The sequence below is a fragment of the Megascapheus bottae genome, chromosome 6 (genome assembly GCF_031878675.1).
Source record: "Megascapheus bottae isolate mThoBot1 chromosome 6, mThoBot2.hap1, whole genome shotgun sequence".
Lineage (NCBI taxonomy): Eukaryota > Metazoa > Chordata > Mammalia > Rodentia > Geomyidae > Megascapheus > Megascapheus bottae.
Window position 1 is genome coordinate 48,627,219 of NC_143514.1, and position 26,918 is coordinate 48,654,136.

General features: G+C 50.4%; 2 protein-coding genes across 3 annotated transcripts in view; one reads left to right on the forward strand and one right to left on the reverse strand.

The window, feature by feature from the left end:
- Usp24 (ubiquitin specific peptidase 24) overlaps positions 1 to 1,536 on the forward strand; it is a 127,302-nt gene extending 125,766 nt beyond the window's left edge. For both annotated transcript variants that reach the window (XM_090334752.1, XM_090334753.1), the window contains one exon: positions 619 to 1,536. In XM_090334752.1, coding sequence (XP_090190878.1) covers positions 619 to 681 — 63 coding nt within the window. In that variant the 3' untranslated portion in view covers positions 682 to 1,536. The remainder of the gene's footprint in view (positions 1 to 618) is intronic.
- Positions 1,537 to 15,091: 13,555 nt separating this feature from the next.
- Positions 15,092 to 26,896, reverse strand: LOC150061764 (proprotein convertase subtilisin/kexin type 9-like). Its single transcript, XM_090333983.1, has 12 exons — positions 26,684 to 26,896; positions 26,011 to 26,202; positions 24,969 to 25,143; positions 21,737 to 21,879; positions 21,389 to 21,530; positions 21,052 to 21,248; positions 20,223 to 20,406; positions 19,703 to 19,876; positions 19,290 to 19,438; positions 18,270 to 18,438; positions 16,846 to 17,030; positions 15,092 to 15,292 (listed from the first exon to the last, which is right to left on the reverse strand). The coding sequence occupies exons 1-12, from the start codon at positions 26,894 to 26,896 to the stop codon at positions 15,092 to 15,094; spliced, it is 2,124 nt and encodes a 707-aa protein (XP_090190109.1).
- Positions 26,897 to 26,918: the final 22 nt, after the last annotated feature.

Here is a 26,918-nt window from a genome sequence, read left to right on the forward strand (position 1 = left end):
ATTTACACTGGACTCAAAATAGTTAATGCCTAGATTTTTTAAACTGTTTTAATATTTATCACCATACAGAGAAAATGACTTAAGTGTGAATTTAATTGCGCTTATTCTTCTCCAGTAACCTATATTGTGACACCAACACAGGACAGGACAGTGTCAGCTTGTTGAGGGAAGGCTGCTGGGGGTAGATTAGTGGTTTCTTTTAAGCATTGTCTCCCAGACCTTCTCAACAACTTTCAGGACAGCTACTACCTGATTTTTCAGTTGGATGGCTAGGACCACCCAGACAGGGTCACTTTCGGTGATTTACCTATCACCTCCTTTATCCGAAGACCAGCCAATGCATTGGTAGTGGCAGTACCTCTGTATTTGGTTCTCTTGGTCACTACAGTTCTAATTACAACCTGTTTGTGGGGGTTGTTACCAAACACAACTATTCAAATGAAAGATTTTGCATAATCAGCAGTCAGAATACAAGGATTGTGTTTTATTACCTTTTAATAGACATAGCTTTAATTAGTTAGATGAGGACATAAAGAACATACATGAGGGACATGGTGTAGAAAACATTCCCCTTCATTTTTATTGTATGGACATTAATTTCCTGTTTTTTTGCCTCAGGGATCAGAGTCTCCCATGATGATTGGCGAGTTAAGAAGTGACCTTGATGATGTTGACCCTTAGAAGACTGTGCCTACCACCTGACCACACTGGGTGCTTGGCACCTCAGGAAACCAGAATCTCATCCTCAAAGCCCTTAGAGGAGCCTGGAAAGCTGGGAAAGTGTGACTCTGGAGGGCCATTTGCTCTGAAGAGAAGCTTCCTTTGTTCTCTAGAAGGCTGGGAGGTGTTGGCAGGCAAGCTCCAGCAGGTAGACCCACGTGCACATGTGGACTGACACCTGTGTGGAGACTTAAGGAAACAGCTGCTGTCTAGCTCATGTCCCGTGAGCACACAAGAGAGGGGGGAAGTGGTGGCTTTCTCTTCAGTGCCACAAGACAAACTCCTTTGTTTTTATATTTTAACAGAGAAAGGCGAGCTGCCTTTTGGTGTGTGGGGGAAAATGTTTAATGTTACAGTCATGTTGAGTAGGAAGATCTCATTTAAAAATGATGTAAAGATATGTGGTAAAACTCCCTTTCACTGTAAAGTAGTAGCTGGAGAATTGTATTTACATGGACCTTTGTATTTAATATGTCTCCCTCTCCATATAGTATTGCCCACTGGTCTGGTTGAGAGCTCTGGGCATCAGCTTGGACCCTGAGGCAGTGGTCTTGGGATCAAAACTGGAAAGATCACTAAGCTCTTGAAGGTACTTTCTGATACAATTAAGACTGTAAAGAGCAATAAAAACGCTGTGTTTTGTAGAAGCACAGGCTGCACCCTGACCATCAATCCTAAAGAAGTTATGGGTTGCTCAGAAAACATTTTTTTAAGTGAAATTTAAAGCACTTGCAGATAGAACTTTTATCCAGTTTGACTTCTTAAAATTCATCTTTTTAGTGCTTGGAGACATATTGAATAAACTGTCGTCTCAAACCATGTGACCTGCAATCATTTGCTTTTCCCTGACCATAACCGCTGTGGCCCTTCACATGGCTGTATACAAGTTAGGTATCTGGGTTGGGAGACACTGTTTTTCATTATAAGTTTAACGTTGAGATTGACCTTGAAATTTCATTTCTCCACAATGACTAATACTATAAAGGCAGATGTAACAGTGACTTCCTCACACATCTCTAGGAGTTACTGAATACCCATCCATATAGTTGTACTTTCCAGTTTAGCATCAAAGCTCATCAAGTTCAGAGGCCCAGGACAGTGGGGAGGGGGTAGAGACAGACCCTTCCTATGTTGTATAATTTTTGTATGTTGAATTGCTCACAGTTTCGGCCCTCTTTCGGCTTTAGATATATATATGTTCTACTATATTTCCCACTCCCCATGTGCAGAGCCTGAGAGCCTTGGGAAGTGCCAGATTGTCACTGTCAACTAGATTGCCAAGTCAAAGAGGCCCAACCAGCCCCAAAGTGCCTTTTTGGTTGTTTTGCATCTGTGAGAACACTTGACATAGGTGACAACTTCCCTGCCGTGCTGTTTGAATAGCCCTTTCTTCCATTGTCCTCTGCAAATGTTCCCTTCCAGCACCCAGCTCCACACCCAGGAGGAGGGAAGGCTAGCATTGAATACAACTGTGCCTCTAAAGCACAGATGTGAAAGATTGATTGTGAGGTTCTAAAGATTTTAACTGTGTGAAAATCTCATCCTCTGCTATTACCCCACTACACACACACACACACACACACACACACACACACACACACACACACACACACACACACACACACACACACACACACACAGTTCTCTCCACACCCACTTTTGCCGAAAGATTGTGTGAGACATGCATTGAAATGTTGGCGATCATATGTGTTGGGATATAGTCGCCAGCAATTGCACTCAGGAGCCCAAATTCAGGAGTGAAATTGCCACTTCTACTCCCTTATTTCCTATGGAAACAATGACGCCCTCCACCCGCACCTGCCATCTGTCCTCGTGAGAAGCCACAGTTGATTGGATCGCTGTCCACTGTACGAGTTGATTCACTGTTCTGTTGTTGCTGCGATGAGCATCGTTTCTGCTTTGCTAGCAACCACCCTGTTACCCTTGGCTGCAGTCAACGAGCCTACTGAGGACTGTTTTTAATGTCGTACCACAAAGTGACAATTGTGACAGGCTTGCCTTGGAAGAGTTGTCATTTTTACTGCCAATTTTTTGGATGATGTTTTTATAATCTTTCACAAAGTCTGCAAATCAAGCAGGAATTGCACAATTTACTCAATGCTGTGTTCTCCAGAAGCTCCCTAAGTCCAGGCTGTTCGTGGGACCTGTAGGGACCCTGGGACAGATGAGTGAGCACCCCGTGAGCAGCTTGCCCACAGCTCTCCTGGCAGACTGGTGTGGCCAATGACAAAAGTCGTAAGATGGAGAGCACTGAGCCGGCAGGCGCGTGTGGCTCACCCTCCCCTCCCTGCTGACACGGAGCTTCTGAACAAGCAGACTGGAATTTTCCTCTGCTACCTCTGTGTACAAAATCTTGTTTGTAAAGTTTCACGAGAAAGTAAGTAAACTAGGGAGGAATCGTAATTCTATACTTGGTTCGTGTGTGGCAAGAGTTCTTAGCTTGTAAGGCATAAAATAAATTTTCCAACAATGAGTGAGTCTGACAGACATTTGTCTCCAGTACCAGAATAGGGCCATGTGGGGATCTGGAGCTCACGGGTGTGAGGTGTGGAGCCGGGTGGGGCTATGCTCCCTTCCTACACTGCTCTGGCTGGTGGTGAGGGCCACTGGGCAGTGAGGGACTGTGGGTGTCCTGGCCCAAATGAGATCTTTTCTCTTCCCAGGACTAAGGACTAAGGCTAGTCCTGTATAGTCATCTTCCCTAGAGCTTTGTCTCCCAAGCAGTTCACTACTCAGTAGAGATCATGCCTTCCCATCTCCCGGAAGGCCTCAGAAAGCTAGCATTCCTGCTCTGTTCTTATTCCTTGTGTCCTGGGTTACTCATATGAATGAGTCTCTCTCTGGTGTTAGTTGAGATCTTTCCCCTCAAGCCAAGACCCTCTTGAATCATGAAAAACAACTGCCAACTGTATGGGAAGGGATTTAGATGCAGGCATCAATCTGGCTTGGAGTCAATCCTGGACCTTCAAGGAAGGGGCAAGTAGAGGTAATCGTAGATCGACATTCATTATCACCCCTTGACTATTGAGTACTTCCCATATGCGACACTGAATTGTACAAAGACAAGTTGGGAGGAGTTTTGACTCTTAAAATCCACATTGGCTATGTTGAGGTAGACATTGTCTAAAAACAGTGACACTCACCAACATTAGCTGGGGATGGAGGTCTCACACTGAATGGGATAACTATACTTTGTAAACTGGGTAATGAATAAAACTCTGCTCCATTAATGCTATAGGGAGGCCTAACCAGAATGGTGTTGTTCCTCCAGCCCAAATGAATGTAACAAGTTTTACCAAGGGTCCTTTACAAAGGAGCAGGTAATTCCACAGACTGTATTTACCCAGCCTCTCTCAAACTCTGGTCACCTGGAATCTCCCAAAAGTTAGTAACTTTCCTTTCCTCTCACCTGGCAAGCACCTAATTCACAGGGCTCTAGATCTGGTGCTGACACTGGAATGAGTGTGCCACCCACTGCCAGAAGAGATCACTGAAGACTAAAATAGAAGACATCCTGGAAAAGGTAGGTTTAGTCATGCTTAGTCCATGTTTTTCCTGGGGTCTTGCTGACCTGGCAGACGCCATCCCCCCATGGGAAAGGGGGCTTATGCTGCAGTGTCACAAAGAGCAACTCTATGGCAATATGATAGTTGGGAAGTTGGTCACATTCCATACTTTGTTTCAAGTCAAGAACCACAATCCAGCTGGAAACATGGCCTAGTGGTAGAGTACCAGCATGCATGAAGCCCTGGGTTCAATTCCTCAGTACTACATAAACAGAAAAGGCCAGAAGTGGTGGTATGGCTTAAGTGGTAGAGTGCTAGCCTTGAACAAAAATTCAGGGACAGTGCCCAGGCCCCGAGTTCATGCCCCAGGACTGGCAAGAAAAAAGAACAATCATGGAGGCACCCTGACTCCTTAGAAGCATCTGCAGGGGTTCCATGAGCCTTCCCTATGCTAGGTCCTACCATCCTTACTGGAGCCTTATGTGGGAAAGTGTTGGAGCAGATCCTAGGATGAGTCACCATGATTGTGTGTGGGTCTTGGGGAGGCTAGGTTAACATTCACTGCACTCCTGTAAGATGAGCACCCAGAGGGAATTCCTGGTCTCCCAGTTAGTCCCAGCTGAGCCAGACACTCTCCTTGTCACTCAAATACAACTACAAAATAAAAATGGCTAAAAGACCTGGAATAAATATAAGGTCATAAAAGCAAAACAAGTCAGAAAATCTGCTATAAAGGGCAACAGAGGACTGAGTGATCGCCGTCTCTAATCCTAGCTATGCAGGAGACTGACATCTGAGGATGTCAGCTCCAGCCCAGGCAGGAAGGTCTGTGAGACAGTCATTTCGAGTAAACTCCAAAAGCTGGAATCAAGAGTTGTTGCTCGAGGGATTCATTGCTACTCTTGAACCCAAAATGCTCAGGAATGGCACTCAGGCCCTGAGTTCAGGCCCCAGAACTGAAACACCAAGGCAGTGGAGTCCCAAGGGATAGACGATTGTTTAATTTATTCATGTGTGTGCAGCTGATCCTTACACATGCCATGCACCCCTCAGGTATCCACCAATCCCCCATGAGTGAGAGCACCCCAGAAAGCCCATGCTCCAGGTGAGGCTCTGGCTGCCTCTTCTGCTCTATTCCCTGCAGAAACAATCCCACTGTGTGCCTACAATCCCCCCCTTTCTCGCCCTGTGTCTTCCATAAAATATAGCTACCAGTGTACCCCGTATAGGGCAAGAATCCCCTCTGCAACCCTGCCCCGGTCAGCACCATGAGACAGGTGGAAATCTTTCCATTTACTCTACAGCTGGCCTGAAGGCTGGATCCAGAAGCAGATGGCAGTGACTGTTATGTACCCCATATTGATCCTCTTCTGGCAGCTCCCCAGTGCCTCACCATACACATATTGTCCACAGGGAAGGCTCCCAAGGTGACAGAGTTCTCCGGATGGGCACTGCAGCTGGTCAGGGTCCAGCCTGCATCACAGGTCACAGTGACCTGCCAGAATCCAGGGAGGACAAGTAAGTCCAGGCCCAGCATGCAGGGTCAGGCCCCTAAGCCACCTGCTGCTCTGTCTCTCCCAGCAACCCACAGTGAGGATCAACATATGGACACCCATCTCAGCTCTGCACCTCTACCCCAAAGGAGCCACGTCCAGCACTGCCCATCACTCCCTCATGGTGCTTCAGGCCCAGCCTTCCAGAGCATGGTGGCCCAGACAGACAGCTAAGCAAACCAAAGTCCTTCCCACTTCCCACTTCCCAAGAAGCCCCACCTCCCACAGCCTTCCCCACCCAGAAATGGCAACTCTACTCCCCAGTGGCAACACAAGGTCTTACAACAGCCCTCCACTGTTCAGGCTAGTGCAGATCAGAGACTCCAGTCGTAGGTCACAAACCCTTCCTGCCTTGGGCTCTAAAGTATAGCTCTCAAGGTCCAAGACTACGACGATGACCTGCCCTTTAGGGATCTTCCTTCTTCCAACCTTCCTTGGTTGCTCATGTGTTCAAGCCCTGGGCAAGCTCACGATGGGTTTGTTAAGTGCAGAAGTATGGCTGTATGTGTGTGTGCATGTGCTCGTGTCAATCCTGGGGCTTGACCTCATGAACCAAGCCACAGTCCCACTCTGGATATTTTGGTCAATTAATTGGAGGTAAGATTTCACAAACTTTCCTACCCAGGCTAACTTTGAATCCAGTCCTCAGTTCTAAGCCTCTTGAGTAGCAAGGAACACGGGTGTGAGCCACAAGCTCCTATTGTGGTTGATTTTTCTTTTTCTCTCTTTTTTTTTAAAGGCAGTACTGGGGTTTGAATTTGTGAGTGTTAAGCAGGCACTGCCACTTTAGTCATAACTCTAGCCCTTTTTGCTTTAGTTATATTTCAGATAGGATCTCACTTTTGTATTAGCTTTTGGTTTTTGCCCAAGGTGCATGCAGTCCTCCTACCTATGCCACACACACACACACACACACACACACACACACACACACACACACACCACAGCTGATATTACAATTGTACTACAGCCTGCTTATTTATTTAGATGGAATTCCTTAACTTTTTGCTGAAAGTGAAATCCTACTTCTTCCTTATGTGTAGCAGGTGTAACAGGCACATTATACAAGCACAGCACTGCATTTCTTTATGCCATATCTATGTATGCTATCCTCAAATGGGACTTGAAGAGCAACTTTACCAATCTGGACAGAAATACAAGCAAGGCCCCCATAATCACACACACACAACAACAGTATAGAGGCTCAGATCCTCCTCCCCCGGACTCTGACTACACTAAGAGGAAGCAGGCAGGCCTCACCCATCTCCACCACACCTCACACAACCACAACCTTCACTTTCTCCGAGAGGTTTAAAGCCCTGTACTTCTTCAGTTTGCACTGCAGGCCTGGAGCGTGGCAGCAGGAAGCATGGACACTGGCCTCCTTGTGCCCCACGCACAGACTGGCCAGATTACGACCTTGCATCCATGGAGTCTGCGGGTAGTCACAATTTTCTCCACCTCCCAGTGGGAGCTGCAGCCTGGGGAAGTGGAAGGCCAGCTCAGACACTGAATGTGGGGGACCCTCTATCTTTGTTCCCTCGAACACACTCCTTTCTCTTTAGGGTCCAAAGCCAGGGAAATCCTGGAGCAGCTTTGAGCAGAAGAGACATTGAGCAACAGGACTTCGGGCTTAGCTCTGTAGCCGACCTGACTTGTAGGAATTGGTAAACCAGCTCGACCACTTTGAGCCAGAGTTTCTTGGGAACACATGGTCCTCTCTCAACCAAAGAAGGGGCAGGTTCCCAGTACTGAGGTGTTCAACCACTGCTCACCACAGCTCCCCTCCCACCTCAGGTCCCTTTCTCATCCATCACCAGGGAAGTAGCTCAGCATGAGCCTGGGTCTGTGGTCTTGGGAGTCAGATATACCTAGCCATAAAATCTTAGACAGTTTGGTAGACTTTATCAAGCCTCATTTTCCTTATGTGTAAACAGCCAGAGCAATAACACCGACTCCCAGAGCTGCTGCTTAGCTGAGGCAGGAGCACGTCTGAGAAGTTCCAGTTCTGCCCAGGCAGGACCTGGCTCTGCCCACACTGGGGTTATGATAACCAGGACCAGAGCTCTTGTCCTACCTGGTTGGTAGTAGGAAAGGCACATGGCAACTTTAGATGCAAATGGAACTTGGGTATGGGCTGCACAGTGAGTGCCTGTGACTCTGCTGGACTGGCCAAAGGCCAGGCCTCCTGCCGGGCCAGCAGCCACATGGAGCTCTGGTTCTGGACCAGGCTTCAGCCTCTGGGCTTACCTTATTATTACTAATCCAGCCAAATTTGAACCCCACCTAACTCTTACTTTTGCATAACCTTCAGACAGTCCAGTACTTACCTGGCCAAGAATCAGCTACTGAGCCAGTGATTCGAGATAATTCCCTCAACCTCCTAAAACCTTCCCTGGTACTAAGTTCCATCTGAGCATAGCTCCAGCCAAAGAACCACAGTCCTTAGCTCTTATGTGAAGCCTTCACCCATGACTTCCAGCCACTTTCCTGGCCATGTTTTTGACAGAGTGTCCCCAGACCAGCAAAAGGGCATTAGAGTGATGGTCGATGACAGTGGCCACAAGAATGTATACTGGCCCAGGCTAAGAGCTGAGCATTCACAATGAAGAAACTTAGACTGTGTCCCACTTCCCACAGGCCTGAACGTTGGCAAAGAGCAACTAGTGCCCAAGGCAGAGCCTGTCACCCCCTCTCATTACCACCATTGTGGCAGGGGAGGCAGAGATAGGTGAAGCCACCTGCCCAAGGCCACAAGCATTCAAGTTGCAGATCTGACTTGACTATGTATCTGAGGCTCCAAATCTGCTGCTCACACTCATGGGGCCAAGTATGGGGGACAGATCTCCTGTGCAACAGGATACAGAGCGTCCTTCTCTCCCTGGCATACTATCTGTGAGGGCTTGGTCGGGATCCAGGCAGTCGCTGTAGGTCTTCAGCCCATCCAAGGCTGGAGGAGCTATGTGGATGCTGCAGGTAACTCTGGGGAGCAGGCAGCACCCACAGAAACCTAGCTATCTCCAAATGCCAGGCAAACCAACTGTTACCTTGGGTCTGAGAGTCAAAAGAAGGAAATCAGAACTTGTTGTGAAGAGGTTTTGGGAACTATGGAACTTAGACAAAGAGGAATCCAGTCTGCAAGTTGTGCTTCCTGAGTCCTCAGCACTGCTTGGCCCCAGCCTAAGGCAGGATGTCCTGCCTGGGCTGGCTTTGAAACAGTTCCCAGACCTCAGCTTCCTGAATAGTTATGATAACAGGTATGAGCCATTGGCACCCAGCTTGGGCATGTCTTTAGGCAAAGCGACTGCCTAATTCACTGCTCTCCTTTCCCTCCTCTTCCAGTGAGAGTGCTGTCTGTCCTGAGTCCCCCAGACCTGGCCCTTCCAAAGCCTTTAAAGTATAGGTAGGGATTGGAATCCAGAGGACAGAGGACTGGACTCACAGAGAGGTGCAGCTCACCTCCACATGCTCCCTCTGCGGCTTCCCACTCTGGGAGCTCCTCCTTCAGGTCACAGTAAGCCTCCACAGCACCTCTCAGCCTGAAGTTCCAGGGTGCTGACCACACTTTCCTGCACAACAGCTGCCCACCTGCAACAAGACTGAGACTAAGGAAGCTGTGGGCAAATAGGACCTCAGAAGACTCCAACAAAGCTTCAGGCTGAGGTGAGAAAGAGGAGCTTAGATACCACATCAAAGTTGTGCTTCAAACCTCAGTGTTGTAATGATCCCCAAGCCTCAAGTCCTAGCTGAGGTAGACAGTCCTTCTGTAGACCAGGTTGGGGCTTGTTACGATTGCACGGCTCTTTCACACCCAGGCTGGCCTCTGCCTACCAACCTGCCCTGCTCACCTGTTTCCTGGGTGCTGGCAGGCAGCGCAGCCACCAGGTTGGGGGTCATTAATCACTCCTCCTTGGGGAACCAGGTGTCATTGATAGCGTTTCTGATGGAGTAGTGGATCAGCCTCTGCCTCAGCTCAGCCACAGTGAGGTTTGGCTGGGCCGTGAGCATCAGGGCTGCGATGCCTGGTGGGGGAGGGAGAGGTCACACAAGGGGATGGCCTGGCCCTCTGTCCTATCTGGGACTCCTTTTAGGACACGAATGTGCACACATGAACATATCACGTCCTTTTCCCCGAACGAATCCACCTGGAAGGCCTTGCTTAGGAAAGCTAGAAGGAAAGACATTTCATTTTCCTTCGTCTAGGCCTGGTATTTGCCATTATATTCACCAGGTGAACTCCTATTAGTCTACCCAACCCCAGTGATGCCCATCTGGTCCTCCTGCACAGAGCCTGGCATATGGAGGATCTGGCCAAAGGGGCTGCTGGAATCCTGGTGGCCCAGAGAATGGTCTGGTGGCTCACCAGCCACATAGGCAGCCACCTGTGAAGTTTGCTCTGTGTTACACAGCAAATGTTACATATAGTCTTTGGCGGCACTGACAATGCATTTCCTGGGAGCAAAGATGTCCACACAGGAGCCACACAGAGATCCTGGGTGAAAGGCCAGTACTCAGTATCAACCGCTCCAGCAGTGATGACCTAGAATGTAGCAGACAGAGTTGAGGGAAAGGCTGAGGGGCAGGCTGATAACTACACGACCTATATGAGCCTCATGCAAATGTACACTTCTGAAGAAAATCTGGCTCCTGGGCAGAGCTAATACACTGTTCTGCCTCAGGGCTCCCACAGGATACAGATAGCATTTCCCAGGCCCCATAGAGATTGTACTTAATGGGGAGATAAAAACTAAACAAATTGATTATAAAGAAGCCAAAGCACTGTGGGCAACACACAAGAGCAGGGCTGAGTACTGGTGGTTTAGGTTTAGCATCTCTAAGAGCCACTGTAGGCCTTGAGGGGGAAAGGTTGGGGGTGGGTGGACAGGCAACACTGGGCCAGCGGGAGCAAGTGGCCTCTGCACCTTCCTTCCTCAGTTTCCAGAAGTTCTGGAAATGGGACAGGCATCCTCCCCGTGGTACTGCCAAGGCCCAGAACAGCCCCACACTAAGGGGTGGCTCTGCACATGTCAGAGAGGAGATTTGCAGGATGGGTGTGGCAAGGGGAGTATGTATGGCTTATAGGAGGGGCTTTGAAGGTGAAGTAGGACTCCCCCGCCCTGTTTTCTCATTGGAGATGGGGGCCTTCCTCCAGCCCCTTCCCTCTGAACAGCAGCGATGGTTCAGTCTTGTCAACTGGATGACCTAGTGCTGGGTCAGATGCATGTGGTCAGTGGGGCTGCTGGGGTCTGCCACTCACCCATGAGGACACTGCTGACAGAGCCCTTCCCTTGGCAGTTGAGCACACGCAGGCTGTGTTTGCTGATGTCCTTGGCCACGCCAACACTCTGGCCACTGACCAGTGCTGCCAGGTGGGTGCCATGGCTTTCACAATTGTCCTCCTGCTCAACCAACACTAGGACCAGAGGAGAAAGCCACCCTCCCCATGATTTCCCAACAGGCCCCAGCTAGACGGACAATGTCCGGATTTCCTCTCCTTCAACTGAGGACTAGGGAGGATAATGATGTCTGGAAAGAGAGGTTATGGTGCTTCAGTCCAGTGGTCTTCACCCACCTCTGGTATGAGATTGAGGAAAGGCATCTCACCTGTGTCCCAGGTGTACTGGGGCTTGCCACTCCTCCTCTGACATGCTCTTGTAGTTAGAGATGATGATCCCATCCTGGATTTTCCAGTGATTCCACTGGATACTAGTGCCCAAGAGATACACCTCCACAGGTTTGTTCTTATGTTCCCAAGGAGACATTTGTGTTAGAGGAGAACCATGAGAACCAGGGGGGTGATGTTATATGTGCTTCATGTGTACCAATTTTACTCTGCTCTGCTTACCAATTGTGTGCACCGTTTCAAGGAGTGTAGAAAAAACTCAATCTTCCAAATTCCTCCAAAGCTACCTCCTAGTGAGACTATTTTACTGACCTGGCCTGTGAGACATAGAGATAAGGAGCTGTCCAAAGCCATGCAGCTGTCCAATGAGACAGAGTCAGGAAATTTCCCAGCAGCATGCTGCCTGTTACTAAGTCTTGTTATCAACTGCAATGGCCCAGCTCCACCTTAGCGCTGTCACTGGCTGGGAGCAGCCCAGTGGCAAGGTCTCAGTCACTTGTTCCTACTACTGGTTCTCTTAAGGAGAGTTACAGCAGCATAAGCTCTGTGGTTGCCCTGATGACCAAACAGAACTGCAATTCTAGATGAAGAGAGCAGCCATGCCACACTCCTTGTGAAGGTCCAGGATAAGAAGGCTCACTGCCCTGTCCTCCTTCTTCTGGTGGCTGCTGGCTTTCCTTGGCTTGTGGCCACCTCACTCCAAGTTCTGCCTGTGTCCACATAACCTCCTCCTCCTCCTCCCATTTCCATTCTCTTACAAGGTTGGGTTTGAGGAACACAAGCAGGCTTGTCAGCTGTGCTGTGTGGCCATTCATCCCATGAAGGAAGGGACAGTGCTGTGCCTGCCCAGGCTGCTTTGTACCCATCCATATGACACCTGCTCTACCCTGTCCCACTGCAGCAGCTCCTAAGGGTCTCCTCCAGCCAAGGCCGTGAGAAGACTCTACAAGGGGCTCCCCAGCTCTATCCTGTACTTCTGCAGAAGCACAGGCTGCACCCTTGACCATCAATCCTACAGAAGTTATGGGTTGCTTCCAAAGCAAATTTTTTAAGTGAAAAAATTATTTTTTGTTGGTCAAGGGGCTTGAACTCTGGACCTGGTTGCTGTCCCGGATCTCTTCAGCCCAAGGCTAGAGTTCTACTACTTTGAGCCACTGTACCACTTCCTTTTTAAGTGAAATTTAAACCACTTCCAGATATAATTTTTTAGCCAGTTTGACTTCTCAAAATTTATTTTTTTTTAGTGCTTGGAGACATATGGAATAAAATGTCATCTCAAAGCATGTGACCTGGAATCCTTTGCTTCTCCCTAATCAAAACCACTGTGGCCCTTCCCATTGGCTGTATATGAAGTTTGGTAAACCATGTGCTACATGAATTCCAGGGGAATGCCTACCAGAATAGTGCTCTTCCAAACTGGATGGCGCCCATGGCCCAAAGAATGACTGAAATCCTGAAATGAGTAGAATGAGTTCTGCTATGGTCCATTACAGAACAGTAGATAATCTTCGGGACTATATTTACCCAGCCTCTCCCACACTCTGGTCACATGGAGTTGCCCTCAAAGCCAGAAACCTTTCCTTTCCCCACCTGGAAAGCTAATTCACATGGCTCTAGATCTGGTGTAGACACCGGAATGAGAGTGTCACCTACTGCAGATTGAAATAGAAGACATCCTAGAAAAGTTAGGTTTATTCATGTTTAGGCCATGTTCTTCCTGGGGTATTGCTGACCTGGGGCATACATCATCCCCCTGTGGGGAAGAAGAGGCTTGTGCTGCAGTGTGGCACAAAGAGAAATTCAGTGGCAGTGTGATAGTTGGAAAGTCACAAGCCATGCTTTGTTTCAAGTCAAGAACCACAATCATGCAGGCATCCTGACTCCTTAGAAGCATCCACAAGGCAAGCAATCTATCACTAGGCGGAGGCTTCCAGCAGCAGCACCTGCAGGTTTATGAATAGGAATGCCATGAACATTTTCTGTATGAGGCCCTATCTTCTAGACTGTGATCTAGGATGGAAAAGGGGTTGGGAACTTGGGCTCAGTGGTAGAGCAGATCCTAGGATGAGTCACCACAATTGCAGGTAGGTCTTGGAGAAGCTAAAGGCTGACATTCACTGCTCCCCTATGAGTGTTCAGAGAGAGTTCCTGGTGTCCTCGCCAATTCCTGCTGAGCCAAGAACTCTCCTTGTCACTCAAATACAACTACAAAGTAAAAATGGCTACAAAACCTGGAATAGTCAGGTGCCAGGGGCTCACACCTGTAATCCTAGCTACTCAGGAGGCTGAGATCTGAGGATCAAGGTTCAAAGCCAGCCTGGGCACAAAAGGACCTGAGACTCTTATCTCCAATTAACCCCTAGAAAACTAAAAGTGGGGCTTGGCTCAAGGGTATGATGATAGCTTTGAGCTAAAGAGCACAGGGACAATGCCCAGGCCTAGGGGTAGGGTGGTAGACTTGAGCTGAAGAGCTCAGAGACAGCACCCAGGCCAAGTTCATGCCCCAAGACCCACCAAAAACAAAACAAAATGAAACAAAACAAAACAACAACAACAACCCTGGAGTAAATATCAAGTCACAAAAGCAAAACGGGTCAGAAACACTGCTTATTCTAAAAGGGTACTTGGGTGCAAATGGCTCACACATCTAATTCTAGCTAATCAGGAAGCTGAGATCTGAGGATGTCAGTTCCAACCCAGGCAGGAAAGTCTGTGAGATTCTTATCTCCAGTAAACTACACAAGCAACTGGAAGTAGAGCTGTGTCTCAAGGGTAAGACTGCTAGTCTTGAGCAACCAAAGCTCAGGAACAGTGTTCAGGCCCTGAGTTCAAGCCCCAGAGATGACACACAAAGGCAACACAGATCAAAGGATGGACAGGTGTTAATTTATTTTGATAATTATTCACATGTGGGCAGTCGATCCTTCCATGGGCCACCTCACCCCTCAGGTGTCCACCCACCCCCATGAGTGACACCCCCACAGGAGAAGGCCCATGCTCCAGGAAGCAGCCCTAGACCAAGCAGGCCAGACTCTGGCTGCCTTCACACCCTGTTCCCTGCAGAAATAAGGTGACAACCTGGCACCTCCCTTTCTGTCACCTCACTTCCAGGCTGTGTGCCTGGCAGACCCTCCTCTCTCTGGCCCTGTTTCTTCCTCCATGAAGTATGGGTGCCAGTGCACACGGTGAAGGGCAGAAGGGGGATGAACTAGAGATGGGGTGTGATGTGTTTCCCTCTACTGCAGGTGTCCCCATGAGGGACATCGCTGGAGGTGGAGCAGAATGAGGACAGCAGGGAGAAACTGAGGCCTGGTCCTATAGTCACGTGTTTGTACTAGCTGGGCTGGATCTCTCCATCAGTAAGTCCAAAGGAGCTTCTACACAGTGAGAAGACCATGAGGGGTCCCATCACCCTCACTTGTAGCTGCTAAAAATGGCCCCTTTCAGCCCAAGGGCCACCCCCAGACTTGAGTTAACTCCTGGAGGCAAATCCTCATGAAAGGTGACTCTACCCACTTGTCAGCTAGCTTGCTCCTAATGGGAGCATATTTCTGTACTTCTCCCAGGGAGGGGCTCCCGTGCTGAGATCAAGGTTCTCCAGCCAAGAGTCCCCCTGTAGCCCTGCTCTGGTCAGTGCTACCAGACAGGTTGAGGTCTGTCCATCTGTTCTACTGCTGGCTTGAGGGCTGGATCTGACAGCAGATGGCAATGGCTGTTATGTACCCCGAATTGATCCTTCCTCTTCTGGCAGCTCCCCAGTTCCTCACCACACACATATTATCCACAGGGAAGGCTCCCAAGGTGACAGAGTTCTCCGGATGGGCACTGCAGCTGGTCAGGGTCCAGCCTGCATCACAGGTCACAGTGACCTGCCAGAGTCCAGGGAGGACAAGTAAGTCCAGGCCCAGCATGCAGGGTCAGGCCCCTAAGCCACCTGCTGCTCTGTCTCTCCCAGCAACCCACAGTGAGGACCAACGTATGGACACCCAGCTCAGCTCTGCACCTCTACCCCAAAGGAGCCACGTCCAGCACTGCCCATCACTCCCTCATGGTGCTTCAGGCCCAGCCTTCCAGAGCACGGGGGCCCAGACAGACAGCTAAGCAAACCAAAGCCCTTCCCACTTCCCACTTCCCAAGAAGCCCCACCTCCCACAGCCTTCCCCACCCAGAAATGGCAACTCTACTTCCCAGTGGCTACACAAGGCCCTAAAACAGTGCTGACCAGAGACCCCACTTTCAGTTCCCAATTCCTCCTGCCTTGGGCTCTAAAGGCTAGCTGTTGGACTCCAAGATTATGTGTGACACACCCTTCAGGGATTTTTCCTTCTTCATCCAACCTTCCACCACTGCTCAGGTGTTCCAGCTCTGAGAAAACTCCCAGTGGGTTGTTAAGTGCATAAGTGTTCCTGTGTGTGTGTGTGTGTGTGTGTGTGTGTGTGTGTGTGTGTGTGTGTGTGTGTGTGTGTGTGTGTGTGTATGCACCAATCCTGGGGTTTGAACTCCAGACCTGAGCCACAGCTCCAGTTCCAGCTTTTGGAGGTAGTTCAATAGAGTCAAGGGTTTCACTGACTTTCTTGCCCATGTTGGCTCTGAACCCCAATCCTCAATTCTCAGCCTACTGAATACTGACAAATGCAGGTGGGAACCATAGAATCCTGGCTTGCTTTTTTTATTTTTATTAAGATGGTAGTGGATTTGACCTCATGAGTGCTAAGCAGACACTCTACCTCTTGAACCTCAACTTTGGCCCCTTTTGCTTTAGTTATTTTTCAGATAGGATCTCACTTTTTTTGCCCATGTAGGCCTTAAACTGAGATCTACTTCTTCCTTATTGATAGTAGGTAGAACAGGCACAGCATGACATGGATGTGTCCAGCCTCAGCATTGCCTGCTTGCTTGCCTGCCTGCCTGCCTGCCTGCCTTCCTCCCTCCCTCCATTCCTATCTTCCTTTCTTCCATTCTCCCAGACCTAGGGTATGAACTCAAGGCCTGGGCACTGTCCTTAAGTCTCCAAGCCAGTGCTCTATCACTTGAGTCAGAGCATCACTTCCAGCTTTTTCTGTGTATGTGTTACCAAAGAATCAAACCCGGAGCATTGTGCATGTTAGGCAAGCACTCTACCAGTAGGCCACATCCTGGCCCCAAACACTGCATTTCTTTATGCCATATTTATGTATGCTATCCTCAAAGGGAGACAGGGGACCTGAAGAGTAAACCTTACCAATTAGGACAAAAACAAATTCAAGCCCACCATACACACGCACACACACACACACACACACACACACACACACACACACACACACACACACAGCACACTACAATACAGAGGCTCAGGTCCTCCTCCCCTGTCCACTGACCACCCAAAAGGATGCAGATCTCATCCATCTCCACCCCACCTCCCACAACCCCAGCCCTTCACCTTCTCCGAGGGATGTAATGGCCTGTACTTCTTCGTTATGCATTGCAGGCCTGGAGCATGGCAGCAGAAAGCATAAACACTGGCCTCCTTGTGTCCTGCACAGCATCTCGGCTGATTCAGACCTTGCTTCCTTGACGTATATGAAAAGACACCAAGCATATCTATTTCCCAATGGGAGCTGCAGCCTGGAGCAGAGGAGGGCCAGCTGAGACAGCAGAAAGTGGAGAAACCTCTCTTTTTGTTCTCTCTGCCATACCCCTTTCTCTGTAAGATTCAAAGCCAGGCAAACCCTGGAGCAGGTATGAGCAGAAGAGATAATGGCCTGCGCCGCAGTTCCCTTCCCCATGAGTAGTTCAGCATGAGCCTGGGTCTGTCAGGTGGGGAATCAGGTTCACCTGGCTGGAAATTCATGCACGTCATCAAGCCTCATTTTCCCTATGTGTAAACAGCCAGAGCAATAACACCGACGCCAGAGCTGCTGCTTAGCTGAGGCAGGAGCACGTCAGAGAAGTCCCAGCTCTGCCCATGCAGGACCCGGCTCTGCCCACACTGGGGTTATGATAACCAGGACCAGAGCTCTTGTCCTACCTGAGTGGCTATAGAAAAGGCACGTGGCAACCTTAGCTGCAAATGGAACTTGGGTATGGGCTGCACAGTGAGTACTCGTGGCTCTGCTGGACTGGCCAAAGGCCAGGTTTCCTGCCGGGCCAGCAGCCACATGGCGCTCTTGTCCTGGACAAGGCTCCAGACACTGGGCTTATTGGGCTGCTGATAATCCAACCAGATTTTAAACCACCTAATCCTTACTGTTCAAGAACCTTCAGACTCTCCTCAATACTTAGCTGGCCAAGAATCAACTCTTGAGCCAGTGACTCAAGATCATTCCCACAGCCCCCCAAACCCTCCCTGGCCCCAAGCTCCATCTGAACATGGCTCCAGCCCAAGAACCACAGTTCCTAGCTCCTAAGTGTGGCCCTCACCTATGACTGCAACCACCAGAGAAAGGACTTCAGAGTGATGGTCGGCGACAGTGGCCACAAGAATGCATACTATCCCAAGCTAAGAGCTGAGCATTCACAAGGGGAAAACTAAGGCACAGGGCTGATAAGAAACTTGCTAGCTCCTGAGGGCAGATTAGAATAAAGCTGACCTGTGCCCCAATCCTAACAGGCCTGAACTGCGGCTCTCCACACACACCGCTGGTAAAGAGCTCCCAGTGCCCAAGACAGAGCCCAGCTGTCACCCCTGTCATCACCACCACTGAAGCAGGGAAGGCAGACAGAAATGAAGCCACCTGCCCAAGGCCACACAGCATGCAAGCTGCAGATGTGATGCTCACACTCATGGGGACCAAGTGTGGGGGACAGATCTCCTGTGCACCAGGAGACAGGGTGTCCTGCTCACCCTGGCAGGACCAGCCCTACCTGTGAGGACTTGGTCAGGATCCCGGCAGTGGCTGTAGGTCTTCAGCCCCTCCAAGGCTGGAGGAGCTGTGTGGACGCTGCAGGTGGCTCTGGGGAGCAGGCAGCATCTGGCCACCGCATAAACTTGGCTATCTCCAAATGCCAGGCAAACACGTCTTTTTCCTAGGATCTGGGAGTCAAAGAGAGAAATGGGAACTTGTTGTGAAGAGGTTTTGGGGGATAAGGGAATCTGGTGTGAGAGGGACCCAGTCTGCAAGTTCTGGTTCCTGAGTCCTCAGCACTGCTTAGCAGCACCCCAAGTCACCCTGCCCTGCCATGGGCATCTCAGATAGGAGTCTTCCCCACACTGACAATGGCTTCCAAGTGGAGACAAGGGGGCCTGAGACACCAGCTCAGGGTCTGGGGGTTCCCTGGTCCACCAGGCCTCTCCTGAGAAACCTCCCCAGCATTGACTTGTACACACAAATGCTCACCCATTCACACCCCTGCCCCTCTACCCACCCCCACCCTCCAGCGCTGGGCCACCCCAACTCTGGGAACCCCCTCAGCTCACAAAGCCCCAGATATCCCAGCTTGAGGGTCCTAGCTATGACTTTAATTTTGGGGAGGGGTGGGCAGCAGGGAGAGTGCCAATACTGGGAGTTCAATTTAGGGCCAGTTTGTTGTCTCTTATCACTCAATGCTAGCATTCTACCATGGGAGCTGCAGCTCTGCTTCTAGCTTTTCTTTGTGGTTTATTAGTGATTCAAGAATCACTTGAACATTCCTGCCTGGGCTGGCTTTGAATCTACTCCTTAGATTTCAGCCTCCTAAAAGGCTTAAGCCAACAACAACCCAATATGGAGATGTCTATAGGCAAGGCAGAGACTAAGCCACCACTGTCCTTTCCCTCCTGTTTCCATGAGGGAGATGTCTGTCCTGAGTCCCCCAGGAACACCTGGCCCTGTCAAGGCCTTAAGTAGAGTTAGGGATTGGGATCCAGAGGACAGAGGACTGAACACACAGAAAGGTGCAGCTCACCCCCACATGCTGGCCCTGCCGCTTCCCACTCTGGGAGAAACTGGAGCAGCCCAGCAGCTCCTCCTCTTGGTCACACTGAGCATCAGCAGGATCTGCCAGTGTGAGGCCCGAAGGTGCTGACCACGCCGACCTGCACAACAGCTGTCCACCTGCAGCGAGTCTCTGTGTCAGGAGGATCTGGGGGTGCAGGAAACCCAGAGAAACTCCAGAGAAAACTTCAGACTGACATGAGGGAGAGTGATTCGATATTACATGAAACCATTAGTCAAAATGTCAGTGTTGTAAAGATGTCCCCAAGCCTCAAGTCCTAGCTGAGGTAGACAGTCCTTCTGTAGACCAGGTTGGGGCTTGTTACGATTGCATGGCTCTTTCACACCCAGGCTGGCCTCTGCCTACCCACCTGCCCTGCTCACCTGTTTCCTGGGTGCTAGCAGGCAGCGCGGCCACCAGGTTGGGGGTCATTAATCGCTCCTCCTCGGGGAACCAGGTGTCATTGATAGCGTTTCTGATGGAGTAGTGGATCAGCCTCTGCCTCAGCTCAGCCACAGTGAGGTTTGGCTGGGCCGTGAGCATCAGGGCTGTGATGCCTGGTGGGGGAGGGAGAGGTCACACAAGGGGATGGCCTGGCCCTCTGTCCTATCTGGGACTCCTTTTAGGACACGAATGTGCACACATGAACATATCACATCCTTTTCCCTAAATGAAGCCACCTGCAAGCCTTTGCTTAGGGAAAGCTAGAAGGGAACACATCTTGTTCTCCTAACAGGAATTCACCAGGTGAACTCCTATTTATCCACCCAACCTCAGTGATGCCAAATGGCACCGTGATCATCAGGTCTGCCCCTCTGGTCCTCCTGCACAGAGCCTGGCATACATGGATCTGGCCAAAGAAGCTACTGGAATCCTGGTGGCCCAGGTGGCTTGGTGACTCACCAGCCACATGGGCAGCTGCCTGTGAAGTTCCACTCTGCATTGCATAGCACTCATTGCAGTCTTTGGAGGCACTGACAATGCGTTTCCCAGGGGCAAATATGTCCACACAGGAGCCATAGTTGGTCCCCAGAGATCCCTGGGTGAAAGGCTGGTTCTCATAATCCACAGCTCCAACAGTGATGACCTGGAATGTGGCAGACAGAGTTGAGGGAAAGGCTGCAGGGGAATCTGATCAACACCTATACCACCTGTTTGAGCCTCATGCAATGTGCCCTCCTGAGGAAAATCTGGTCCTGGGCACAGCTGATATCCTATCCTGTCCTAAGGCTTCCATAGGATGAAGAAAGCACTCCCCTTGCCCACGGAGATTGTATGTAGTGGGGAGATAAACAGTAAATAGACAATGTGATTATCAATAAGCCACAGTGCAATGGAGCAAACCACAATGAACCAGCCTGGTTACAGGAGTTTTTAACAGTCATCTCTGGAAGACCCTGTTGGGATAGAGCCTGAAGGTTTGTCAAGGATGAGGAGGGAGAGAAAATTTGCTTCTGCACTTCCCCCTCCTTCCGGAACTCAGAAGTCCTTAAATGGGATATAGGTGTTCACTTGGTACTGCCAGGCCCAGACTAGCTCCACATAAAGCAGTGGCTCGGCAAATGCCAATCAGAAGAGGGGCAATGGCTTAGATGGAGGATTTGCAGGAGGGGGCGGGGCTTTGAAGAGAAGTCAGAACTAGCCCCACCCATTTTCTAATTGGTGGCCAAGGTACTAAGCCTCTGACAACCTGCAAGGCTGGACCTGTGCCAGAATCCCTGCTGGCACCTACCTCAGGAGACGACGCCGGGGAGTAGGCACAGGCATTGCTCTGAAAGTTTCCTGCAGCAGCCACCAGCACTGCTCCAGCCCTTGCCAGGCGCTTGCAGGCGTTGTTGAGGCTCTGACTGTACCCACTCACCAGGGGCAGCAGCACCACCATCCTCTTGGACGGCTGGGAGACCAGCTTTTTCCAAATAAACTCCAAGCCTGAGAGAACGAAGCCAAGATGACTGCCTGGAGAGGGACACACGGCCTTCCTCCAGCCCCTTCCCTCTGAACAGCAGCGATGGTTCAGTCTTGTCAACTGGATGACGGGGTCAGTATGGCTGCTGGGGTCTGCCACTCACCCATGAGGACACTGCTGACAGAGCCCTTCCCTTGGCAGTTGAGCACACGCAGGCTGTGTATGCTGATGTCCTTGGCCACGCCAACACTCTGGCCGCTGACCAGCGCTGCCAGGTGGGTGCCATGGCTTTCACAATTGTCCTCCTGTTCAACCAACACAAGGACCAGATGAGAAAGCCGCCCATCCCACGATTTCCTAACATGCCCCGGATGGACTGACAAGCCCTCCCTTCGTCCCCTGCAAGTGAGAACTGGGGATGCACAGTCATGGCTGGGGAGGGGTGCCACGGCGCTCCAGGTCTGGTGGTCCTCACCCACCTCCAGGATGGGGTCGGGGAAGGGCAGCTCACCTGTGTCCCCGATGTGCTGGTGCTCAGCCACTCCTCCTCAGGCCCGCTCTCAAAGTTAGAGATGATGATCCTGTCCTTGATTTCCCGGTGATTAGGCCGGACACCAGTGCCCAAGAGATACACCTCCACAGGGCTCTCCTTGTCTTCCCAGGACAACAGTTGTGTTAGAGGAGAAAGAGGAGAAAAATAGGGCTAGGAGTGTGGCCTACTGGTAGCATGCTTACCTAGCATACAGGAAGGCCTGGGTTCGATTCCTCGGAACCACACACACAGAAAAAGCCAGAACTAGCACTGTGGCTCAAGTGGCAGAGTGCTAGCCTTGAGAAAAAGTGTCCAAAAACGGTGCTCAGACCCTGAATTCAAGCCCCAGGACTGGCAAAAAAAATTTTTAAAAAGAGGAGAAAAGTGATGTTATATGTGCTTCATGTGTACCAATTTTACTCTGCTCTGCTTACCAATTGTGTGCACCGTTTCAAGGAGTGTAGAAAAAACTCAATCTTCCAAAAGTCCTCTCAATCTGCCTTCTATTGAGACTATTTTACTGACCAGGCTCTAAGACATAGAGATAAGGAGCTGTTCAAAGCCATGCAGCTGTCCAATGAGACAGAGTCAGGAAATTTCCCAGCAGCATGCTGCCTGTTACTAAGTCTTGTTATCAACTGCAATGGCCCAGCTCCACCTTAGCGCTGTCACTGGCTGGGAGCAGCCCAGTGGCAAGGTCTCAGTCACTTGTTCCTACTACTGGTTCTCTTAAGGAGAGTTACAGCAGCATAAGCTCTGTGGTTGCCCTGATGACCAAACAGAACTGCAATTCTAGATGAAGAGACCAGCCATGCCACACTCCTTGTGAAGGTCCAGGATAAGAAGGCTCACTGCCCTGTCCTCCTTCTTCTGGTGGCTGCTGGCTTCCCTTGGCTTGTGGCCACCTCACTCCAAGTTCTGCCTATGTCCTCATAACCTCCTCCTACCATTTCCATTCTCTTACAAGGTTGGGTTTGAGGAACACAAATAGGTTTGTCAGCTGAGCCATGTGGCCTCTCCATGAAGGAAGGGACAGTGCTGTGCCTGCCCAGGCTGCTTTGTACCCATCCATGTGACACCTGCTCTGCCCTGTCCCACTGCAGCAGCTTCTAAAGGGTCTCCTCCAGCCAAGCCCTTGAGAAGACTCTAGTACGGGCTCCCCAGCCCTGTCCCCACCCCTCCAGGGAGAGACAAGTCCATCATGGGAATCCAAGGGGGCAGGAAGAGACTATCTACTTTGAACCTGCAGGATTGCTACTCACCAGGGACCCCAGAAAAGACATGCCACATCTTTTTAGGCCTATGTGGAGGCTAGAGCTGTGGCTCAAGTGGTAACCCAAAAAGCGTGAGGCCCTAGATTCAAATCCCACTACCACCCCAGATCTTATCTGGAAACGAGGTCTTGGCATGTGAGATCAGCCAGGATGAACCAGTGGGGCCTTAAATCCTATGCAGAGTGGCGTCACTGAAGAATGATGAGGAAGGCCGGGTACAGTGTCTCACATCCCTAAACCCTGCTGTTTTTGAGTTAGAAAACAGGTGGATCAAAGCCGACCCAGGTACAAAGTTCACAAGACTGTTTGTCACCCAATAGCTAGGGAGAGTAGCACAAGCCTGTCATCCTCTCTGCTCAGCAAGCAAAGTAAGGATTGTTGTTCAGGTGTCTGGCATAAATATGAAAGATTATCTGAATAATAACTAATGTATATATGGCTCTGTTGGTAGAGGACTTGCCTAGCAAGCATAGGGCCCTAAATGCAAAACCCAAGACTATTAGGGAGGAAACAAAATAAAGAAGTTGGACACCAGTCACTCATGCCCACAGTTCTAGCTACTCCTTTCTGAGTAGCTAGAATTAACAGTTCACAGCCAGTCTGGGTTGAGAAGTCCTCTAGATTCCATCTCCAATTAACTAATACGAAGCCAGGTTAGAGATGTGGTTCAAGTGACAGCCTGAACAAGTAAGCTGAACACAGAGTTCAAGTCCCGATACCACCAGTGAGTTAAATAAAATAAGTAAATGAAGAGAAAGAGAAATGAAAAGAAGAGTGGTGACAGGAGAAAGCAAGAAACTGCAGAAAGATGGGAAGATGGGGCACAGGCAAAATGACAGCTCACCAATATCACTCAACTTCCAACCCTGAAGACACTGCCTAACCTTTGCCTCCTTAACGCTTCTAAACATTCAGTGAAGAGGAAAAGCCTGATCACTGCCTAGTCACAGCTAAGGGAAAGGCCCAGAATGGGAGGGGGTTCCTCAGACCCTGATCCAGTCCCCAGATCTGCACAGGCCCATCCAATACTACACGGAACCTCTGATCTTTTCCTGAAGTAGGTGTCCTTACTGCCTTTCCCACTCAGTGTTCCTGTGATACCCCACTAGACACAGCCATTTTCCCAGTCCCTTCCCCAGCCTCCCTCTGCAAAAGCAGAGGGAAGCGTGGTCACAGAGGCCTGGAGGCTGGGAAGAGATCAGGGACTCAGATGGGATAAATTCCCATAGATCTGGTCTTGTTTTGAGAACCAGAGACTCTAAGTCACAGTCACATCCAGTCTCCTCCTAAGGAACGTGTGGCCTATTGAACAGAAGATGGGAACAAGAATTATGGAGGTGGTTATCAGGCACCAGTGGCTCATGCCTGTAACCGCAGCTACTTGGGAAGCTGAGATCTGAGGACGACACTTCAAAAGCATACCTGGACAGAAAAGTCTATGTGATTCTCTCCTCCAATTAACCAGCAAAACGTTGGAAGTAGAGCTGTGACTCAAGTGGTAGTGTGCAATCTTTGAGAAGAAAAATCAAAGGGACAGCATGTATCAGCCCTGAATTCAAGGCCCCAATTTTTTTTTTTAAAAAAAAGAAGGTAGGGTCGGGACTTTGGCCTAGTGGTTAAAGTGCTTGCCTAGCATGCATGAAGACCCAGGTTCGATTCCTCGGTACCACATACATAGAAAAAAGCCGGAAGTGGTGCTGAAGCTCAAGCGAAAGAGCTCTAGCCTTGAGAAAACCCAAGGACAGTGCTCAGGCCCTGAGCTCAAGCCCAAGACTGGCAAAAAAAAAAAAAAAAAGGAAGGTAGAAGAGAAAACCTTAGCCACATGTCCCTTCATTCTGTACCCAGCACCAAGACAGGGTGCAATCCCGAGTCAGGAGAGGAGAGGACAGAGAAGATGGGCAGATGAGATTCCAGGCCATGGCAGCCGTGGTCTTACTGCTGTGGTTGGAGTTCTTCAACTGATTCAACTCAGGAGAAACTGAATGCATGTTCCATGTGATGTTTAAAGACTGATTCCACAGAGAAGAATTCTGATCCGGGCTCCACGGGAGACTCTGTGTAAAGGCGAAGGAATCCTCCTCGATGTACTTCACCTTCCTCAGCCTCAGGACCTGTGGATGCCAAGGACACAGGATCTCCATTTCATGAGTCACCTGGCCAGCAGCACCCAGCACTAGCCTCACCTGGTCACACCGGTTCCCCCAGCCTGACCCATGGTATCCCACAGTTGCCTCCCATGACCAGAAGGCAAAGTCCAGGATCTTCACTCCTCTTGGAGGTTTGGAGGAGAGAAGCTAGGCCAGTGTTTCTACAACTGGGAGCTGGGCCCCACTTTAAGAACAGGGAGGATTCTGGTGTCCACATCTCATCTGGGAGCCAGGCAGTGCCGGTTCTAGGTAGACTGTATTGTGGGAGAATTCCTTGGGACATGGACCTCATGCCCAAATCAGGATGTCAGCACTGCCCATCCTGTGTGTCCACCTCCTTCTCCCCTTTTTTCTTTTCAGACCACAGTGCCAGGCCCCTTGGTGGTGCATTCTGGGTGCTTGGCCAAAGGGAGCAGAGGGCACCAATAAGAATTTAGGGACAGAGTGTGTGCGCTTGGCCTCCACTCTGTCCTGGAGCACACCTCACATCATCCTGGGCCATTCCTGGCCCTTCTCTCACCTTACCTGGGGCCCCAGACCCAATGCCCTAGCACAGGAAAACTGGCCAGGCAAGCCAGCACTGGGATCCCAGCTGCACCCTGTGGGGCTGTGTGGTCTTTCTGCACTAGAAGCCCTCATGCTTCAAATGAGGATGAATGGACGATGTACTACAGGGGAATCGGCCAGGCTAGCAAAGAAGCTGCCTGAGTAGATTGACATCACTGAGCTAGAGACCCACCAGTACTCAGTAAGTATCTGCTGTCCCCTAAGTGGGCAGCACGCACAGGCCTCACCCCAGCCTGGGAAGTACATGCCTGAGTGGGGTCTCACCATGTCCAGGGCGCCCACGGTGTCCGTCTTCATCAGGATGCCAGGAAAGAGGTCTTTGAAGACATGCAGCACTTCAACCATGAAGCCCTGGCTGGCAGCCTGGGCCTGCAGCTGGTGGACGATACTCTCCATCTGCTTCAGCTGGGATGCCAGGAACACCACCAGGTAGGTGTTGGGCACCTTCCAGGAACTCTGCCCCAAGAGAGGAAAAAGAGCGTGAGGACACTGAAAGGAACACCTAGTCCTGTCTATAGATCAAGTTAGAACCAGAGACCCAGGACCCAGACTACAGATTGGAGCTGACTCACCTTCCCAACCACACAAAGCCCTGCTGACATCACCCACAAACAGATCCACACACTTCCAAACATGAAGTCCATCCAGAAGGTAAAGTGCAGGCGGCAGCGCCTGTGAGGATGCAGAGCTCTGGCCCCATCCCAGCATGCCTGTGACCTCCTGCCTCTAGGCACAGTGGGGCCCTGCATTTCTAACTAACCTATCTCCCTATCCTGTTGCTTATGGTCCCAGGACTACGCCAAGTCCATCGTGAGATGAGCAGAAGGCTCGTGGGGTTCTTTGCTTCAGACCTTCCCTTACACCAGGGAAACTGAGGTCAGAGGAAAAGAAATGGCATCCACATCCACACAGTTGCTCACTCCCATCCCATTCGCACCTGAGAACTTCTGTACATGATGGCTGTGGGCCAGTGGAGGATCTCCCATGGAGGGGGGAGCCCCGAATCCTTTCTGTCTCCATCCAGCTCCTTCTGGGCTCCAGACCCATCCAGCTGTTCATGGCCTCTGGCCCTCATGGTGTTCAACAGCAGTAGCAGCAGCAGCAGAGGCGGCAGAGGCCACCGTGAGCGCTCAGAGCCATAAGTGCCCATTGGGACAGGAGGAGAGATCTGT